Source organism: Marmota flaviventris, chromosome 11 (genome assembly GCF_047511675.1).
Source record: "Marmota flaviventris isolate mMarFla1 chromosome 11, mMarFla1.hap1, whole genome shotgun sequence".
NCBI classification, from domain to species: domain Eukaryota; kingdom Metazoa; phylum Chordata; class Mammalia; order Rodentia; family Sciuridae; genus Marmota; species Marmota flaviventris.
In genome coordinates this window covers 4,533,492-4,552,165 of record NC_092508.1, presented here as the reverse complement: position 1 = coordinate 4,552,165, position 18,674 = coordinate 4,533,492, and the positions used below count along the sequence as shown (strand labels likewise).

Below are 18,674 nucleotides of genomic sequence, written 5' to 3'. Positions count from 1 at the left end.
CCTAGGGGGACGGTTGCTCCCCATAGCCTGATACCTTGTTTGTGTTCAGAGTTATATGTGAACGAACCACTGTAAACCAGTCCTTCTGCATATTCATTTCCAGAGTTGCATATTCAAAAACAGGGTTCCTGTAACACATCATCTCTTAGCATGAAGTTACTTTCCCACGGCAAGCACTGGCATAGAACGCTGTGATCCGAGGGTGTAGAGAGGTAGGATGTGTTGGCCCTGGCGTTGGAGCTGGGTAGCCCCCCGGGCTGCCTGCATTGCCCCCTGCGCTGCTCCCATGGACCCAATCCTGGCACTCGGGGACGTAGTTCAGGCTTGGTGCACTGCTTGGTGAGGAAGCTTTGCCTAGGCGAGGAGTAGGGCTTCTTTTCTTCATCCACCGAGGCCTCTGCTTTACTTTTTAATTTTTAAATACTTAAGTGTGCAAAATATTACAAATGAAACAACCAACCTGAAGTGCCTGTTCCTCTGAAGGACTGGCGTGCATGGTGGACACACTCAGTGGAACCCGCGAGCCCTTTCTGGGGCTGTTGCGGGCACCGAGCATTAGCTGCCCCAGCAGTGGTGGTCCGAAGGTCGCTTGTTTGATCCTAAGTCAGATCTGACTGCGAGGCTCCTTCACTGATGACTGAAAGTCAGCCAGGCCTGGCCGCCTGTGGCCTCCCAGCCCACCTGACTGGTCTTCTGGTCTCAAGTGTGGTCTCTTTCCTTGTCTCCCCTCCCTTGGCACCAAGCTTGTCCAGGGCACAGAGCCTGCCGCTGTCTTTGCACTCCCAGCCCTGACCCAGTGCCTAGCGCACTGTGGGACTCGAGAGTGTGCTTCAGAGGCCAGGACTCCAGCGACTGACGCAGGCCGAGGGCAGAAGCCAGCCACGGGCTGTAACGCGACGGTCGGAAAGGGGTCGCCTAGAGTCCTCTGGCCCAAGAGCAGTGAGAACCAAAGCGTGCAGTTGGTTGAGGACGACGGTCGTTCCCCTGATCTCTACTTGCCTGGACGCTGTGCTCTGAGTTGGAAACATGCCACCCACATGGATAAGTCCTGAGACTTCTGGAACCCTTTTCCCGGAGCCATTGGAGAAGCACTTGTCCAGGACTTGCTTACCTCATGAGCTGCTTTGACGTGAGGGGGACGAGGAAGCTCCTGGATCTCCAGAAGGCACGGGCGACCACAGTCCTGGGAGAGGCGGGTTTGTCTGTGGGAATCTGAGAGCAAGACGCACATCTTTCATCCCCTGCAACATCATTTTAGACCTGCTTCTCCTTTTCATTGGATGTCCCGGGACATTGTGTGTGTGTGGCTCCATTTGGAAACAATGATGCCGTCATTGTGAAGCTGCCTCCATGAGTTGGATTTTTGAGCCACTGGTAATGGTACGTTACCAGGAGCTGCCAGCCCCTGTGCGCTCCTGACCGTGGCAGGACAAGCCAGCGGCTGTTACTACCTGTGCGTCCACCTACCGAGACCGAGATTGCAGAAACTGGAAAGCTGTTCAGCTGCAGGTGTGGCCTGAAGTTGGCCCTTCGAGGGAAACTTGTTTGATCCTCTCACCCATTTTACCGATCAGCAAACAAGCCCCGAGGCTCAGCAGGACGTCAGCTTGCTGTGCCATCTGGGATGAGCTGGCCACAGCTGGGTGTGAGACTCGAGGTTGGCTATTGAGTTTTGGGGGAGAAGAGTGACTTTCGTGGAGCTTTTAGGAGTCCAGGATCTCTTCCAGTGGCCGCTCTGCAGGGAGGTCCCAGGCGTGGCGCAGGGGCAGCTGAGTGGGCCTGGGGGCTCTGAACTAGGGGGGCCTTGCCTTATCCTCCCGGGGGCCAGACAGGCTCTGCTGCCCAAGGAGGCGCCTGGTTGTGCACATATGGGCTCCTCCCTCCGGGCCGTTTCTCCTGTGTCCATGGCCTGTTTCAAAGTGAAGTCCTAGTGTGCCCTTCTTGGCCACCCTCCCCACAAGGTCCCTGACGATGCCACGTGTTTCTTTCTCTTCAGTGTCCGACTGTGCAACAGGGTCAGGAGCTCGTTTTGCTGGGAGGATGTGCTGTCAGCACGTTTGGATGGGGTGTTTTAGGGGGAAAAACTGACAAAATGTGGGTGTGGATGGTGGAGGTTGGTCTGCGTATCCCACGCTAACCACCTGGCCAAAGTGTTTTACAAGGTGTAATGTGGAGAAGAGAGCTCTTAATGGGTTTTGTGTGTGAATTTGCCAATTGGTATTTTAACCCAGAGCTCTTGGAAACTGAAATGTAAAGAAATTGAATCCAAGTTTTGGAAATTCAAGAAGCCATCTCTCTGAACATTAGTTTTCCATCATCTTCTTGAGCAGCAAATCACATTTTTAAAAGACACTTAAAGCAGCTTTCTAGTACCTAAGAGTATTTCATCAATAAAAATTTCAGGTCCGTCGATACATTTTGGACTCCTTGTTATTGAAGACAACGATACAGCTCTTTTCAAGAACATGAAATAGGACCCGAGTCTCCACGTTTCAGTTTCACATCTGCCTTTCCACCCAGTTAATGTTCGCTTTGTTTACTTGCCGTCGAGAATCTTGAGCTACTTACTCAAGCGAGCGGCTCTGTGTTTTTCTTAAACCTATCAACTACTTGCAACTTCAAAGTACTCTTCAATTAAAAAATCCGAAAGCGTTGAACTGTTAGGAAGAGTGGGACTTCCAAATGCCAAGTTCAATCGGGAGAAGAGACAGAGACATTTCAGATGGAAGCCTCCCACCTGGAGGTAAGCATCAGATCCACGCTAAGAACTCCACCTGATTTAGGTCATACCAGGCTTCTGGCCTGTCCCTCGTGACAAGGCAGGCTGCCTCCCGCCCACATGCTCGTCCACAGGGCTTTCAGGTGCGCCCAAATCAAGACAAGGTTTTGGAAGGTGCAGTTTGGAGCTGCAGCTTCCCAGCTTTCCTTTTGGGGGGCGGGGCATTGCTGACAGCCTGTCCATCTGCCCCTGGCCTCACTTAGTTGATTGTTACTGTAACACAGTGTCCCAAACAATCCTGTGTGAAAACCCTTGCAGCAGCCCCTCTTGTGGGGCTCCTGCCATGTGCGCCCCGGGTTTTCCCACAGGCTCAGGAGGCACATCTCTAAAGCTGGGGGCCTGCCCTAGTTTTCTGGAATTGGAGCTTTCTGGGATTTTGCTGGCCCCTTGGATCTGTACATTCGGGTCTTTCTGCATTTCAGGAAAACCCCCTGTCCTTCATCTTTGAAGACTTTTCTCCCCCTCTTGCTGGGACCTGTCGTCAGAGATCCCACTGGCCCTGCGGGTCGTCCGTCCGAGAGGACGCTTTCCCCAGCCCTCTGGGCTGAACCCCCTACGGGAGCCACACCCCCCCCCCCCCCCCCCCGCCCCGCCACATCTCTCAGCTCCCGTCTTCTCACGGGTCCCCTCCTCCGTCCCAGTGCTGTTGCCAGGCCTCTGTCCTTAGGAGCGCTGGTGCTGGTTCTTGGTGCCGTCACTCTGTGTGGGCGGTGGCGAGGATTCCCCCTGAGTTGGTTTTCTCTCCAGCAGCTCTGCTCCCTCCTGTCCCCTTGTCCCCTGGGGGGCCTTTCCATGAAGTCCTGCCCTGAGCGTTCCTCCTGCGTGTCTCCCCCTCGGCGTCTCCCAGACAGTCTCTGCCGCATTGAGGCTGCTCTGACTTCACCAGGCGGCTGTGCAGGTCAGAGCTGCTCGCTCCCGCTGGGCCCAGGCGGACTGTGGTGGTCCACCTGGGAAGGCTTCCCTCTCTGTTCTGAGGCACCTTGGGCTGTTGGGAGCATCCTCTGTCCTGCCTCCTGTGGTGGGGGAAATGGGGTTGAAGAGAGCCGTCCCTTGAGTGCCCTGGACCAGAAGGGCTGGTCAGTCACCCGCATTCCCCTTTGCCGCCTGCCCCACGTGTCCCGCAGCTGCAGGGGAGTGCAGCACCTGGGCTTCGACCCCGCTGTCTGGACCGCAGGACCTGGGAGGGATGTCATTGCCCCCGAGGAGGGTGGCGTCCCATAGGTGTATTGTGTTCTGCCTGCCCCTCTGAACTGCCCTGTCGGGGCCTGTCCTGGGGCATGGTATGAATGCTCATTCCCCTGCTCACCTCGGTGCCTTATGAGTCCTGTCCCTTAGTCAGGAGTCAGAGGGGGCAGGACCATGGCCGCCCTTCCTCTCCTCCCCTCCTCTTTGGGGTAAAGTGATCTGGGGTGTTGCTGGGTGGGGGTGGGGCAGGAGCCAGACGCCCCTCCCACCCAGCCTCCCGAGAGTCCCCTTGCTGGTGCCCACCTGCGCTGGCTGTTACATTCAGCTGGGCCCCTTCTCTCATTCTTCTGGTGTTTAGTCCCCTTCCGGTTTCATCAGGGATAGTTAGGAAAGGCAGTCCAGTTTGGGGGAGTTCTGACCTGCCGCGCTGACCAGGACTCCTTCCTGCTTCCCTTTGTCTCACTGGGGACTGAGTGGAGTCAGAGCCTGAGTGTCCCAGCCACAGAGGCGCGTAGCTGGCATCCCGCGGGTCCTTACCCCCTGTGGTGCACCCTTGGAATAGTACCTTTTTATTTCCAAGTGTTACGTTTTAAAAAAACAAAATTGCCAGAGCAAGTAAAATCTGATTCAGTTGAGGTTTGTAAGATAATTTACCAGTAAACCTTTTTTCACAGTGTAAAAATAACACGCGGTCCAAAATTCCTTTTAAATGTCACAATGAAAAACTTTTTCAAAGCCCCAATGTAAATAAGTTACTGACTTAAGTATTTTTAAGTATTCTTCCCCCCCCCCTTTAAAAAGCCAGATGGATTTTTTTTTTTTTTAATCTGGCAGCTGGGTGTGGTGGTGCATGCCTGTAATCCCGCTGACTCCGGAAGCTGAGGCAGGAGAATTGAGGTCAAGGCGAGCCTCAACGACTTAGCAAAACCCTGTCTCAAGATAAAAAATGGCTGCACACGGTGGTGCATGCCTCTTATCCCAGTGGCTCAGGAGGCTGAGGCAGGAGGATCACGAGTTCAGAGCCAACCTCAGCAACTAAGTGAGGTCCCAAGCAACTCATGGAGACCCTGTTGCTAAGTAAAATATAAACAATAACAAAAAGGTGGAAGGGGCTGGGGATGCAGCTCAGTGCTAGAGTGGCCCTGGGCTCAACCCCTGTGCTGGGAAGACAAAGGCAAATTCCTGATTAAATTTGTTTTATGATCCCTCAGGGAGAAACAAGAGTTCACAGTCCTTTTCAGTGTGTTCTCAGTCCACTTTGCAGATATTCTTCCTGTTTTATCTAAAATACCACGAAATAACAAGCGAGAAAGTTTTAGGTAAAATTACAAAACATCTTCGTGGACGTCCCTGTCAGCCATGGCTGGAGGACCCCTAGCTGCCTCTTGGGCTGCGTCCCCCTTGTCGCAGTTGAGAAAGTGCAAGCCCATCTGCAGCCCCCAGAGAGCATCTGCTGCCCAGTGACCTCAGGGTCAGATGCTCAAATTCCCCTCCTCTTTCCAAAGGAAAAGGGGAACTGTGTGCTCTCAAATGCAGCTGACTCTCAAGAATAGTTTCCAGCCTTGGCTTGTTCATGAGAATCTAAGGATGGAGACCAATAGTGAAGAACGGAAGTTGCAGGCGGGTGTCTCTGGCGTCCTCCTCGAGGTTTTCCTAAGCGCAGTGATGGCTTCACAGCTGCAGCGGCTGTCAGTGGACGAGGGAAGGCAGACCCCCTGCAGCCTCAGCTGAGGGCACTGGACAATCTCATTTCCAGATGGGACTGTGCCACTGTGGGTCCCTAGGCCTTGGCACTGCACAAGGTCATAGGAGGAAAGTGGGGTAAGGAGCCGCTAAGCCTTCTGGGAATGAGGTTCTCTCTGCAGCCGGCTGCCGGGATCGCAATCAGCATCTGAACTTTCCCTGGTGGATCTGGAGGTGTTGGGGTCACAGGATGCTGTGAGCATAATGGAGATGTCCTGGGGAGAAAGAAACCCTGCACAGAGTGTTGGAAGGCTGGCTGTCATGGCTGTCACTCTGCTGCTTGCAGAACTGCTAATGATACGTTAATAGCTTTCAGTCCAATTAGTGAAAATGATAGAACAGAAATGTCAAACATCTGCGGCGTGTTTACTCCCAACAGAGATTTTTTTTTTTTTTAATAGGAAATTGCAGTTGCTTTATTTTCCCCTCTTAAAGCAGAACTGACAACACGGATGAGACATTTAAAAGGGACCTCAGCGCAGTAGCTCTTGGCTGTGTGATTGAAGTGCCAGAAGGAACCGAGTTCTTACTCCAGCCTCCCGGATCTTGAACTCGTTCCCACAGTGTGAGGCTCAGGATCGTAACCCTGGAACGGGCTGAGGTTGGACGGTAAGGGACACCCATAAAACGTCATGAAGAGACGTGGAAGACGTGGAAGAGCCCCGCGGCGCCCTTCCTTTCCTGCCGTGCTTCTGTTTCACCGAGCACGCCCACCTCACACCTAGGAGGGCTCGTCTGCCCACCTCCCTCTCTCTGCCCCGCTGGCTGTAGGGAGATGCCTGGCTCTTACAGCTGCAGGCCCAGGGCACACTGCAGGGGCGTGGTGGGCAGCCTTCCTGGGAAGTCAGCCTGCCTTTGGGGTGAAGTGGAACCCCCATAAATCACGCTCGAGGTTGCTTTCCCACAAGGAGCTGCTCCTCTGGTGATGGCGTGGGGGGTGGGGGTGGGCAGGGAGTGCGCGAGGTGCTGCTGGGTTGAGTGGCACTGGGTTCACACGGTCCCCTCGGCAATGGCGCACAGACCTGCCTGTGTGCTGAGTGCGTGGCATGCCGTGCCTCCCTTGGCTCGGGAAGGAGCAGGAGGGGGCGCTCTGTCTCCCCATCCTGTGGTGCTGTTACCAAAGTTGCAGAGTCCTGGCCTCACCTTGGAGAGGGCAAGTCATGCCTGTTGCCCAGCCCGGAAGGCCAGCTCCAGGGTTGGCCTACCTCCGATTGTCACCTGATCGCCAGCACCTGCTCCCAGGTGTCTGAGCCAGGCCTTTGTCAGTGGTATCCATCATGGAGGCCAGGTTTGGGGAGACTGAAGCCACTTTTGAAAATAAATTGTCCCTGATGAAACGTAATGTTACGTAATAATAATGGGCAGGCAGAGAAGATTGACTGTCACTCGTGCAACAAGTCTATAGCATGGGCTGTGGCAAGGTGGTGTGATAACTGGTAGGACCTTCTGGAAAATTGAATATCAAATAGATTTTAAAAATCTACATTAAAAAGTGAACTTGGATATGGAGTTTGGGTATGTTCCCTAAAATTCAGGTGGGAAAATATCTAATGACTGGGATGAGAAGGCAGGTTTGAATTTAAAATACAGATTGAACACTTGTGATTCAAAAATCTGGAATCCAAAATGCTCCAAAATCCAAAACATTTGGAGAACTAATGTGATGCTCAAATAGCTTCAGATTTGGGATCATTTCAGATTTTCGGATTAGGGATGATCAGCTGGTGAAGTCTCTGCAAACGTTCTAAATCTGAAAAGGCGCTGAAGCAACTGTGGTCCCCAGCATCTTGGATAAGGGATGCTCGGCCACACCAAGGGCAACAGGACCTGCTGGGACCATTCTGCCACCAACGATACTCTCACTCCAAGGATTTTCCTTCAGGGGAGCTGGAGAAGACAGATGTCAAAGCCTGACTTGTCACCTGACCCCCTGCACCTGCTCCCTGTGGTCTGCCTCTCCAGGAGCCAGCATGGACTCTAGCGGAGCCTGCTTGTGTCGGGAGCGCCCCTGCGTCATGTTCTCAGTTCCCCAGTCTGGGTGCCTGAGCGTTTGGTGAAATGAAAGATGAATTATGCTGTTTCGGGGGGCGGAAGAAGTGACTTCAGAGCAGGAAGAGGCCTTCCGGATGGGGGCAGAGTCCCCTCCTTGTGGAGGTGGTGGAAATTGGGTCTGCAGCCCTTCACCTGGGGTTGCCAAGCCAGAGAAATGGCCGAGTTCAGGAGGGAGCTCCGCACCTCCTGGGAGCTTTTCCTGGCTGAGGCTCCGCACCTAGGAGTACTGATCACCCAGCACCCAGGAGTACCGCTCACCTGGCACCTGAAGACATGGACAGTGCCAATGTGCCTGTGGGGAGGAGCGTCATCCTGGCATCCTGTGATAGCTGGACGCTGATGCCCAGTGGTCCTGCTCCCCAGGGAGGTGGCTGAGGTGTGCTGAAGGCCTTGGGGCTGCTGCCATGGCAGGGAATGTCATTGTCCCCAGGGACAGACTCCATTCCCCTCCTTTTGCTTTGGAGGCCACCTAGTCAGTGAGGTCAGCCTGAGCAAGCAAGATGGCTAAGCCGGGTGGAGGGTGGACCTAGCAGGGGGCCCCACATGTCCTGATGTTTGGGGAGCAGCTGGGAGGGTGGGGCCAGCTGGGGCTGCACAGGGAGGCTGAGCCCTGGGGTGAGGAGGGGCGGGCTGGGCTCAGGACAGGGCTGTGGTGGGACCCTCTGGATGTGCAGTGTCTGAGAGGGCCCAGAGGCTGGCAGCCGGCAGGAGGAAGCTTGCAGAAACCCAGCCGAGGAGCACAGGCTGTTCTGAGAATGTGAGGCCACAGTGGAGGTTTGCAGAGGTCTGGAGGCCGGATGTTGAGGGCTGAGCAGGGAAGGGGACGGATTCTGCAGGGAGACCTGGCTGACCCGCCGCTGCTGGGTCCTCCGCAGGTTCTGAGTGCGTTTCCTCGGTTGCCTGCCTGTGAAGGAAAGCCCATGTTACAGAGGACACGGAGGCTCAGGCAGTCCAGTGGGTCTCCAGAGCTGTCCATCTCCTCAGGGCAGGGCAGGGCAGGGCAGGGCAGGCGGGCAGGGGCGGGATGACTCCTGAGCCTCGGTGCTGGCACCCTTGGGATTGCTTATGCAGAGCAAGTCAGGGATGAGGTACCTGCTGGCTTCGTCCTCCAGGCCGTCCTCACCCAGCCCTGCGGCCTGCCCCACTCAGCCCTCTCCAGTCTACGGCCCCTCTCTGACCGCCCCTTTGGCCAGGCTTCTCCCCACTCCTGCATGTCCACTCTCCTTTGGTCCAGAGGCCTCTGGTCTCTGCTTTGGGACTTTGTGCTTGTGGATGGGGGGACAGACACCCATGTTCCCTGGGCACAGCCTGGTGGCTTGTAGACAGTAGGCGTCCCCAAAGGAGTGAAGATGTGTGCAGAGCTGGCATGGGCATCTGGGTGGCTGGTGTGTCCACCTTGACCAGAGGTTGGGGCAGCCAGTCAGGACTGAGATGAGGTCTCTGCAAACACTGGAGTGTGGTGCTGCCGACCAGGAGGGTCCCTCTGCGCTGAAGCTCAGGTGCAAGGTCAGGCTGCCTGGCTGATTTGGAGCCACGGCCTACGCAGCTGGGGAAGACACCGCGTGTGTCCATGCACAGGCCAGTGCGTAGAGGAGGGCACTTGGTAGCAAGATCACGTTAGTCTGCACGGTCTGCAGCAGGCAGGTGCCGCACGCCGACGGCTTGACAACAGAGGTGTGCTGGCTCAGTTCTGCAGCCAGAGTCCAAGCCGGGGTCCCGGCAGGGTTGGTTCCCCGAGGCTGTGAGGGAGAACCTGTCCCCACCTCTCTCCAGCTTCTGATGGTTTCCCGATAGACCGGGTGTCTCTTGGCTTGGAAATCTCTGCTTTTGTCTTCCTGTGGCATCCATCGTGTGTGTCCCCACATTCCCCGTGTTGTGTTAGACCACCTTATGCCAGTGTGACCTCCTAATGTCATATCGAGGTCAGGGAGTCCAAGACTTCAACCCGAGCTTGGAGGGTGATGGTGGCATGGCAGGATGTCATGCTGCCCGTGGGTTGGAGTGATCAGCATTGGTCTGAACGGCTGCAGCACTTGGAGGGCCTGGCACGGTTGCCCAGCTCTTAGGGCATTTCTGGAGCACCGAGGACAGGCCATCCTGAGGCCTTGGAAGCTCAGCCCTGGCCACCAGGATCCCTGGCTTTGCTCAGCTTCTCAACTTCCAGGAAGTGTGCTGTGGGAAGGCTGTAGGCAGAGTGTCCCCTGGGGGACCCAGCAGCCCCAGACGAGTTCTAAGGTTTTACCTTGAAATCGCTTAAGTAGCTTCAAGCACAGACATCTTCCTGTGATCAGAGGACTTTGGAAATCCATGTGGGATCCACGGTTTGATAGATCCGACCTGCTAGATGGCCCCAGACAGGCTCACCATGGCTGTCCCCACAGTTAGAACTCAGAGTTGTGGGGAAGGTGTGTAAACTCTTGCACTGACCCCGTTCGCCTCCCCTGACCCCGGCCAGTGTGACTAACTAGGTCTCCAGAGTCTTGGTGTGAAGGAGGAGGTTTTCCCAAGGAGACAGAGACAGATTGGCTTTTCAAATGTCATTTTTCTTGAAAGGTTGAATTCGGCCCGTCTCACCAGGAAGTAGCAGGTGCCCAGCCTCTCTTGTTTAGCAAATTAAAAATGGGGAGATCATTTTTGCCTTCTTGGCCTCTGCTGGAAGTCTGGAAACCAGGGTCACTGTGTTGGGTTTGTCTTTTATGAGAGGACATGGTGACCTTGGCGGGGATGGTGAGTGACACTGCCTTGCCAGGGCTGCTCCCCGTGGTCTGGGCACTTGAGAGGGCTTTGTCACTCCCTGCCCATCAGGTTTCCTTGTCCACCCAGGTAGAGCAAGGTGAAGAGGGGGGGATGAGAAAGGCCAGGCCACTCAGCTGGTGGGGGGCAGCCCCAGGGTGCGGACAGAGTGTTGGAGTGTGTGTGCTTGACCTCAGACGGCCGTCACACCTAGGGGGTGTCTGGTGTGTCCGATGGGACACAGCCCTACTGTGGAAGGGTGTTGTCCTCCTCTTAACCCGTGAAGAACCCAGGTGTTCTTGCATCTGGGGCGGGTCGATGGAGGACTTGTCTGGGTGCAGTGTCTTTCCTAGCTGTCCCTGCTGCGGCCCTCACCTAGTGGGCGTCTGCCTGGCCCTCTTGAACCCCACTTCTCTCTGCAGTAGCGTGAGCCTTGGCTGCAGTGCTGGAGGTTTTTCTTGTGTTTCACTCTGAGCAAACTCAGCAAAGCAAGCAGGGTTCCCTGGAGGGCTGGACAGGTGTGGGGAGAGTGACCTCGTGTGTGGGCAGGTACAGGGACCTGGCAAGCCTGGGTAAGAAGGTCAGTGAGCCCCGGCCTCAGGTGGCAGCCTCCCTCTGGAGGGCCCTGGACACTTGTGGGGGTTGGGGCAGGAACTCTGTGTTCCGCCTGGTGGGCAGTGAAGAGGCCCAGACCTGGGATTCTAGGTGGAAGGTCCCTGGTGAAGGGAGGCACAGGCCTGCACACAGTCTCTGGGCCAGTGGGGAGGCCTGGCAGTGTCGCCTGGAGAGTTGGGTTGTCTGGCTCCCGTGGCGTTCTTAAGGTGTCTTCCTAGAGGAGTTGACAGTGAGAGGCGGGACGGAGGTGCCGCTTTCTCAGACAGGAATGGAGGGTCCCCGTGAGGGCGACTCAGTGGACTCAGCCCGGAATCTCGAAAGCCATTTGTCTTTGGTGTGGCGGAGGAAGCCAGGAGTGGCCTGCTTTATTCTGTGGAGGCCTGTGGTCCAGGCCGCCTGGGTGTGCAGGGCAGCCCTGGCAACCTGCTCCCTCCCGTCCCCCCTGCCCCGGCAGGGTCCCTGGTGGTCTCGCTAACCCAGCGTGGTCTCTAACGCCTCTTGTCAGCCCGCTGCACCACTGTCCCGGCCGCACGGAGGCCCCATCGGTAGTTCTGTCTAACCCGTGTGTGCTAGTCCAGCGTCCTTCCCTCGATGTGACTCTGACCGCGGAGACCCCACTCATGATGTTCTGTGTTTCCTCTCAAAAACTGGGTTTCCCTTGAGGAGAATGCAAGTTCTCAGCCCTGAACTTAGCGGTACTTTGTGGACGAGGCAGCTGTCAAGCATGAAAAATTTGTCTGTCTTGTGAACCCAACAAGAGAATGACAATTTTGGTGTTCTCTGTTTCCCAGTGAGAGAGAATTTCTGAATTTACATATAAAGACTACAAAAAAATCCCACGCTTCTCAGCCAGCGTGCCTGGCCTGGCACAGTGCCTTCAAACAGTGCTTGGGTTCTTAAAGACACATTTTAAAATCTGAGTTCGGTTCTAAAATTCAGTGGTTGTGGGAGACCTCCGAAATCCAGTCCTAGATACTCAGAGCTAGTTGCCCCCAGGCCGCTGCCGAGGGTGTATTTTTCCACAAGCGAAGCCCACGTCTGTCTGCCCTCCTCCCGCCCTGTTTTCCTCTATAACGTGGTGTTCTGTGTGTGGCAGGTGGCAGGTTCAAGAAAGAGATTGTCGTTGATGGACAAAGCTATCTGCTGCTGATTAGAGATGAAGGGGGCCCCCCAGAGGCGCAGGTGAGTACTGCACGCGCTCTGAAACCAGTTCTGCCTTCTGCTTTCTACGGTTCTGATTCGACAGGCTGTTCTAGAAATGGGTCATGCCGTTCCAAAAGAGAGACATCGAAACCCACAGAAGTCAGTCTGTGGGGCCATTTTTTTCACATTCTGTATTTTTAGGAAGGAAGGAAAAGCAAAATCTGTACTGATTTGTCAGTTCGGTTGAAATAGCAGCCGGAAGTTCCTGTGGTTTATTTATTTCTTTTTTTCCTGTTAACTGGTTTGATCTCCAGGCACTGAGGTCGTGTAGGAAGTCATTTGGGTAGACTTGGAGCCAGTCTTCTTTCTGCTGCTGGTAAACCTCGGGAGTTGGTGTCTCCAGCTCTTGGCCCACACAAGTCTCCCCTAAAAACTGGTCTGCAGCATATTGTGTGTGTTTTTTTTTTTTTTTAATCCCTTAGAAAGATGGGAATCCTGGGAGCAAAGTGGCAAGAGCATGGAGAGCTTCTTTCTTGGGTTTCCTTGTCCACGTGTTGTTCTGCCCACCTCGTAATTTTGCCAGTAAATGCTGGAAAGGAGGCAAGAGCTAGTAACAGCCAGTGACCACGGATGCCCCCTTTGGACATCTTGAACTTACCTCCTTGAGAAGCTGAACATAGAGTTACAAGGATGGTTAAAGTGAGAGATGTTGGACGTGGGGGTTGTTGAAGGTCTAGGACCTCACGCAGGGAACACTGTGAGGATGCTGAGGAAATGTCACGGTTACCCTGTCCCATCAGCCCTGGACACCAGTGATTGTGGGGTGCATCCACGTTGAAAGAGAGTGCTGCCAATTAAACTATGAAACTGCAATAATAAGGCACAGTCTGACCACAGAGGTTAAAAATGAAAAGTTTGCCACCTTAGCATGAGTGAGTGCTCCGTGACAGTAAGGGAACATCTTGAACACGTGTTGAAGGTGCAGGAGGCTGGTTGCAGCCAGGTTGAGTGCCTGTTTAGGGATCATCAGCGGCTGGCCCGTGTGGCTGCGGCCAGAGCCATCCTGAAGGTTTGGGAGGTCAGCTTAGCAGGCAGGACCGGACTTTGTCCTTGATGCAGGCTGCCTCCAGCAGCTGGTATGTGGGAGAAAATGGCAGGTGGAGCGTGGAAGTCTCCTGGTTTCATGTCCTGCTTTTCCCAGAACGTGAATGTTCTTAGAGAACCAACCTTAGCAGTGTGTGAAACCCTGAAGAAAGTACAGGAATGCTGCAGAAGCGCTGGCTTAGTGGCCTCAGGGTGTGCCGAGCTCTCCAGAGAAGTCAGCAGAGCCAGACTCGGAAGCTCCCCGGCTGCACCAAGTGCCCCCAGGTCAGGCCACACTGGGAGGGTGCACTAGCCAGGTCCCGGGGTGGAGTGAGCCACAGCACCCATTACTAGGGATGCCTTTTCCCTAAGAAGCTCCTGAGGGGCTGGGGGTGTAGCTCAGGGTGGAGTGTGTGCTTGGCACTCCCAAGGTCCTGGGTTCAATCCCCACACCAAAGTCCAAAATAAAAATAAAAGCCTTTTTTCCCTGTGCTTTTATTCTGAAGCCCACGCCTATTGCTTTCATATCCCCCGACCCCTTGCAAGCCCGAGAAATCCCAGCATTTTGTCTCAAGTGGAATTTTTCCCGAGAGGTCTTTGCTCTAACCTCCTTGGAAAACGCATCTTCTATGTAGTTTAGAATGCCTGGAATATGCGGCGCCATTTGTTGTAACAGTAGTCTCCTTCTTAGTCACCGCAGTCAGATGAGGAATTGCTTTAAGGGAAGCAGTGGAGACGATGGCACAAGCCGTTGCCTTCTCTATTTCCTCTTGTGCCTCTGCAGGCTCACTGTCACCTTGTCACCTGGGGTGCCTGCGCTCCTCACGGTGGTATCCTGGAATCACTGAGGCCAGCTGGGGGCGCAGCACTCTTGAGATCTCGCCCCAAGGCTGGGGGCCAGGATGTGGGGTTGAGGCTTCCTGCAGCCCCACCACGCTGGAGTAGGGCTAGGACCCCCGGGAGGTCTCCTTGGCCTCCGACTGGGAAAGGGTTGAAGTTTCCCTGAGAACAAGACGCTTTCTCCAGGAATAAGTAAAGATCTCCTTTAGGGGAGTATCAAGATAGGACCGGATTCCGGATTTCTTCGTTGTTCTGGGTCACTTCCTGTTGTCTGTCTGACAATAATGGCCTCTTGAAGGAAGTTGTAGGGCTTCTTGTGGCTTCTGTAATCGTATGTAGTGCAGAAACTCGGCCAGTAAACGGGTACCTTTTTCTTTTAAAGTGGCAATTTCTAATGGGGAAGCTGTTGGAGTGGATGGGTATTTGCTGAGTACCGGGGCAGCCAGAGTGATCCCCCTGGAGAGCAGGGACCTTGTGATTCAGCGGGTCTCAGCCTCCCGTTCAGGGCAGCGAGCCCTCCTCCAGTGCTGGTGCCCAGGGGAGACCGCCACTCCAGGTGAGAGAAGGGGAATCCGCCCTTCCTCTCATGCCTGCCCACAATGCTCTGCTCCACGTTCCTATTTAATTTTATATGTTTCGTTAGATCCTTGGGTTTCTAAAAGGTTTATCATGTGAACATTTCACATGTAACTGAGTAGTTTTTCAGTTTAAGTGGAGTCGGAGTTTAACCTACAGAAAATTTGCCCACCTGTGTTAGAAGCCATGGAACCTTCCTGAGGGACTGTTGTTTCTTTCAGGGAGGACGAACAGGATGTTGGAGGTTTGTTTCATTTTCCCTCGGAAAGAGGAGGGACTTTGGTGCCAGACAGGTGGGATCTGGAAGCCGCTGTGCCATTAGTGGTGCGAGGGGGTAGCTGTGGGGCACCCCCAGGCACACAGCCTCCCGAGGGGGTTGGTACCAATAGAAGGTGGTGGGGGGCTGGCAGTGTGTTGTCTCCCAGAAAGAGCACGTGTGTCGGGCCAGCTGAATGCAGGAAAAACGAGGATAAAAGGGCAGCGGTGAGTCCCTCCCCTGGCGTTTGCTAGCCGAGGGCTTCTCACAGATGTGTAATGATTAACTTACAGGGTGCTGGCCGAGTTGGTAGCAGCAGACCTTCACCGCATGAAGGCCCTTCCTGATAGATGGGTGGCTGGTGGTGGGCAGTGGGGCGCTGGGGGATTCCTGGGCATGCTGTGGGCTGGAAGAGGCGCTCCCTCTCAGAGTGGCAGCCTATCCAGGTGCCCTGGAGGGACTGAAGAGGAGAGTCAGTGCAGGACACAGCCCGGGGCCACCCTCGGTGCCCATCTCCAGCCTAGGAGGCCAGGCAGGTGGTCTAGTCATCTAAGTGCAGGGCTGCACTTGCTGGGCCGGGCAGAGGGTGGGCATCCAGGCCTCGGAATCCACGGGGCAGTGGTGCAGTTGTGTCCCACGTGGGGTCTGGTGGGAAGAGGACCAGGGTCCCACTCCTGGGGAAGCAGGGAGGCTCTGCTCTTAGGAGGACGAAGAGGTGCCTAATGATGAAGTCACCACAGGCATCCGGGCGTCCTGCGGTTCCTGGCCTGCCTCTGGGCTCTGGACGGCCCAGCGCTGCGTGCCCTCTCCCCCCACGAGACCCCAGCTCCTGCTCTCGCCCGCTCTCTCCGCAGTTCGCTATGTGGGTGGACGCTGTCATATTTGTCTTCAGCCTGGAGGACGAGATCAGTTTCCAGACCGTGTACCACTACTACAGCCGGATGGCCAACTACCGCAACACCAGCGAGGTGCCGCTCGTGCTGGTGGGGACCCAGGGTGAGTGCCCCGCACGGCTAGTCGAGGTTCCCTAGCTTACACCTGCCATGTGGTGTGCAGGGCTCTGAAAGTGGGCCGAGGCGGAGAGGGCGCTGGGGCTGAGTGCACGCAGGTCCCCTGATGTGCACCTGTCACTCCTGATGTGATTCTGTGGAGACGCTCGTCAGCAGGCTCCAAGTGACACACGCAGCACAGATGAACAACACACAGACAACACACATCCCAGATGTACACACGGCACATATACATGTACAACACAGATACACAGCATACCCACAGTATAGATACACACGCAACACGCCTATGCACACACACGACATACAGTGTACACAGACTACATAGATATAGACACAGCGTGCAACACAGATATACCCAAAATACACAATACAGCCACACAGTCGACACACAGCCTAGGTACATAAACAGCACATACAACACAGGTGGGGACCCAGGGCGTGTGCCCCGCATGGGCCTACAACACACACACAAAGCATACGAAGTTCACGCAGCACAGATATACGTACAACACACGCTAGACATAGCAGATATACCTGTAACCCAGAGAAGCACACGTCACATGCAGAGAACTGACATACTACTCAGAACATGGATCTATACTACACACAACATAGATTGGCAACACACTCATCACGTACACACATCCGGAGTTCTTTAGAAAACATCCATCTATATTATATTTTAATTCTTTGTTGTATAAATTAATTTCTAAGCAGACCCTACCTTATAAAAACAAGCCTGTTTTGGCTCTCAGCGCACCTATAAAGTGATACTTGACTTCTGATACCTGGCTACCAGTGTCCCATGGTCTGCGTCTTGTCTTTGACACCTTGTGGTCCTGCAGGGTGGGGCCACTGGGGGCCTGCTGCTTATTTCCTTAGTCTCTTGGAGAAGGGACCGTTGCGTGGACTCACACACGGCGCCCTTGCTCCTGATCACAGATGCTGTGTTGCCCTGGGGTCCAAGTGTGGCGGCCCGTGGCTTCTTTTTACCCATCAGATGAAGCTCACTCTGAACGGCTTTGTCAGACACACAGGGGATTTTAAAAGTGCTCACATCAAGTGACTCGAATCCACTTCCTTTGTGGTGTGTGGGCTGCTGTTGGCACTGCCTTTGGAACCAGCGGGTACATGTGCCTTCACGCACCCATGTCGGGCTCCAGTTGGGCAGCACCAGTGTGACCGTTCAGGAACATGCTGTGTGCTTCCCTGGGTGAGGTGTGAGAGCGAGCTCAGCAGTGCCCCGACCCACGTCTTCTCGCCAGGTCACGGTGAAGGGCATGTGAGTAGCTGGAGTGGCGTGCCCTAATCCCAGGGCACTTCTCAGGGTGCAGGTGAGAAAGGTTAGAGTTGGCACTTGTAATGGCCAGAGGGCTCATTAGTGAAACCTTCAGAGCAAGAGGCCGTTTGGGCCTAAAACCAGATGGAAGAGCTTCTTCATGCCTGCAGCACCCTCTAGTGGTCCCTGGGAGACAAGGACACGCCTGGAAGAAGCCCTGGGTTCTGTTTTTATTGGTGCGTGTTGATGACGACATAGTGGGCGTCGCTGTGGCATATCTGTACATGCATCTAGCATAGTTGGGTCACACTTACTGCCCAGCACCTTCCCTGTCCCCAGGCCCCCTCCCACTTGGCCCCTTCCTGTGTCCCAGTGGTCTCCCTCTGCTGTCTCGGCCTCTCCCCCTGTGCCTTCCACAGCTCTGGGTTCTTAGCAGTTGCCCATCACTCTCTGGGTTCCAAATCCACAATTCAACCAACTGTGGATTGAAATTATGTTTTTGAAATTTCATCTGTCCTGGACACATACAGACTTACCTTGTCACTGTGCCCTAAACACCTCAGTGTAGCAGCTGTTTCTGTGGCACTCACCCTGCTTTGGGCACCGTGAGTTCTCCAGAGACAACCAGAGGCACGCAGGAGGGTGCCTGGGCTCTGCACAGGTGCTGCGCTGTGTCAGTGAAGGCCCAGGGCACCGGTGAGTGTTGGTGTCCTGGGAGGTCCTGGAACCTACCCCCGGTGGCCGCCGAGGGATGACAACATGCAGTGCTGGCATATCCGAGGTGCCTGACCTGTGTGAAGTGGTGCTCATCTCAAGGAGGCTCTGCTTAAAGCTACCTTGAAGGGGAGGAGATGAGCTGCTCCCGAGGCTCGCCACGGTGTGTCTGAGCAGTCAACTGGAGGCCACTCAGTTTGGGGAGGCTTGTGTTTAGGACTCAGCTGCCTCCTGGCTGCAGGCTTGAGGCACTTAGGTTCCCAGGCTGGGCTGGAAGGCTCGGAGTCGGTGCGTGTGTCCTTTGCACACAAACCAGTGTTTCTGCAGGTGGAGTGAAATAGAGTGAAGTGAGACGCAGGTTTTGGGGACACACACCCTTCGACATGATCTGCCGTGACCCGGTGGCCTGAAACACAGCTTGTCGGGGCTCTGGCAGGGTGGACAGGAATTCATGGAGGGCACTCGGTGTGCCAGTGGACACATGATGAGTGTCTGATAGTGGCTGCTGCTGTTCCTTGTATTTCAACGTACGGCGGCTTAGTGAGGCCCTGTTTGGGCTGGCAGAAGCTCATCCCTCTCTGCCCCTGTACCTGGGGATAAGTCTGTTCCTTTGAGCTGCCTTCCCTAGCTGAGAAGGGATCATCTGTGCCTCCCCCAGGTCAT

General features: G+C 54.9%; 1 protein-coding gene across 7 annotated transcripts in view; it reads left to right on the top strand.

The window, feature by feature from the left end:
• Agap1 (ArfGAP with GTPase domain, ankyrin repeat and PH domain 1) overlaps positions 1-18,674 on the top strand; it is a 483,685-nt gene that overhangs the window by 174,082 nt on the left and 290,929 nt on the right. For all 7 annotated transcript variants that reach the window (XM_027956197.2, XM_027956196.2, XM_027956198.2 and 4 more), the window contains 2 exons: positions 12,204-12,289; positions 15,860-16,001. In XM_027956197.2, the coding sequence (XP_027811998.1) occupies positions 12,204-12,289; positions 15,860-16,001 (228 nt within the window). The remainder of the gene's footprint in view (positions 1-12,203; positions 12,290-15,859; positions 16,002-18,674) is intronic.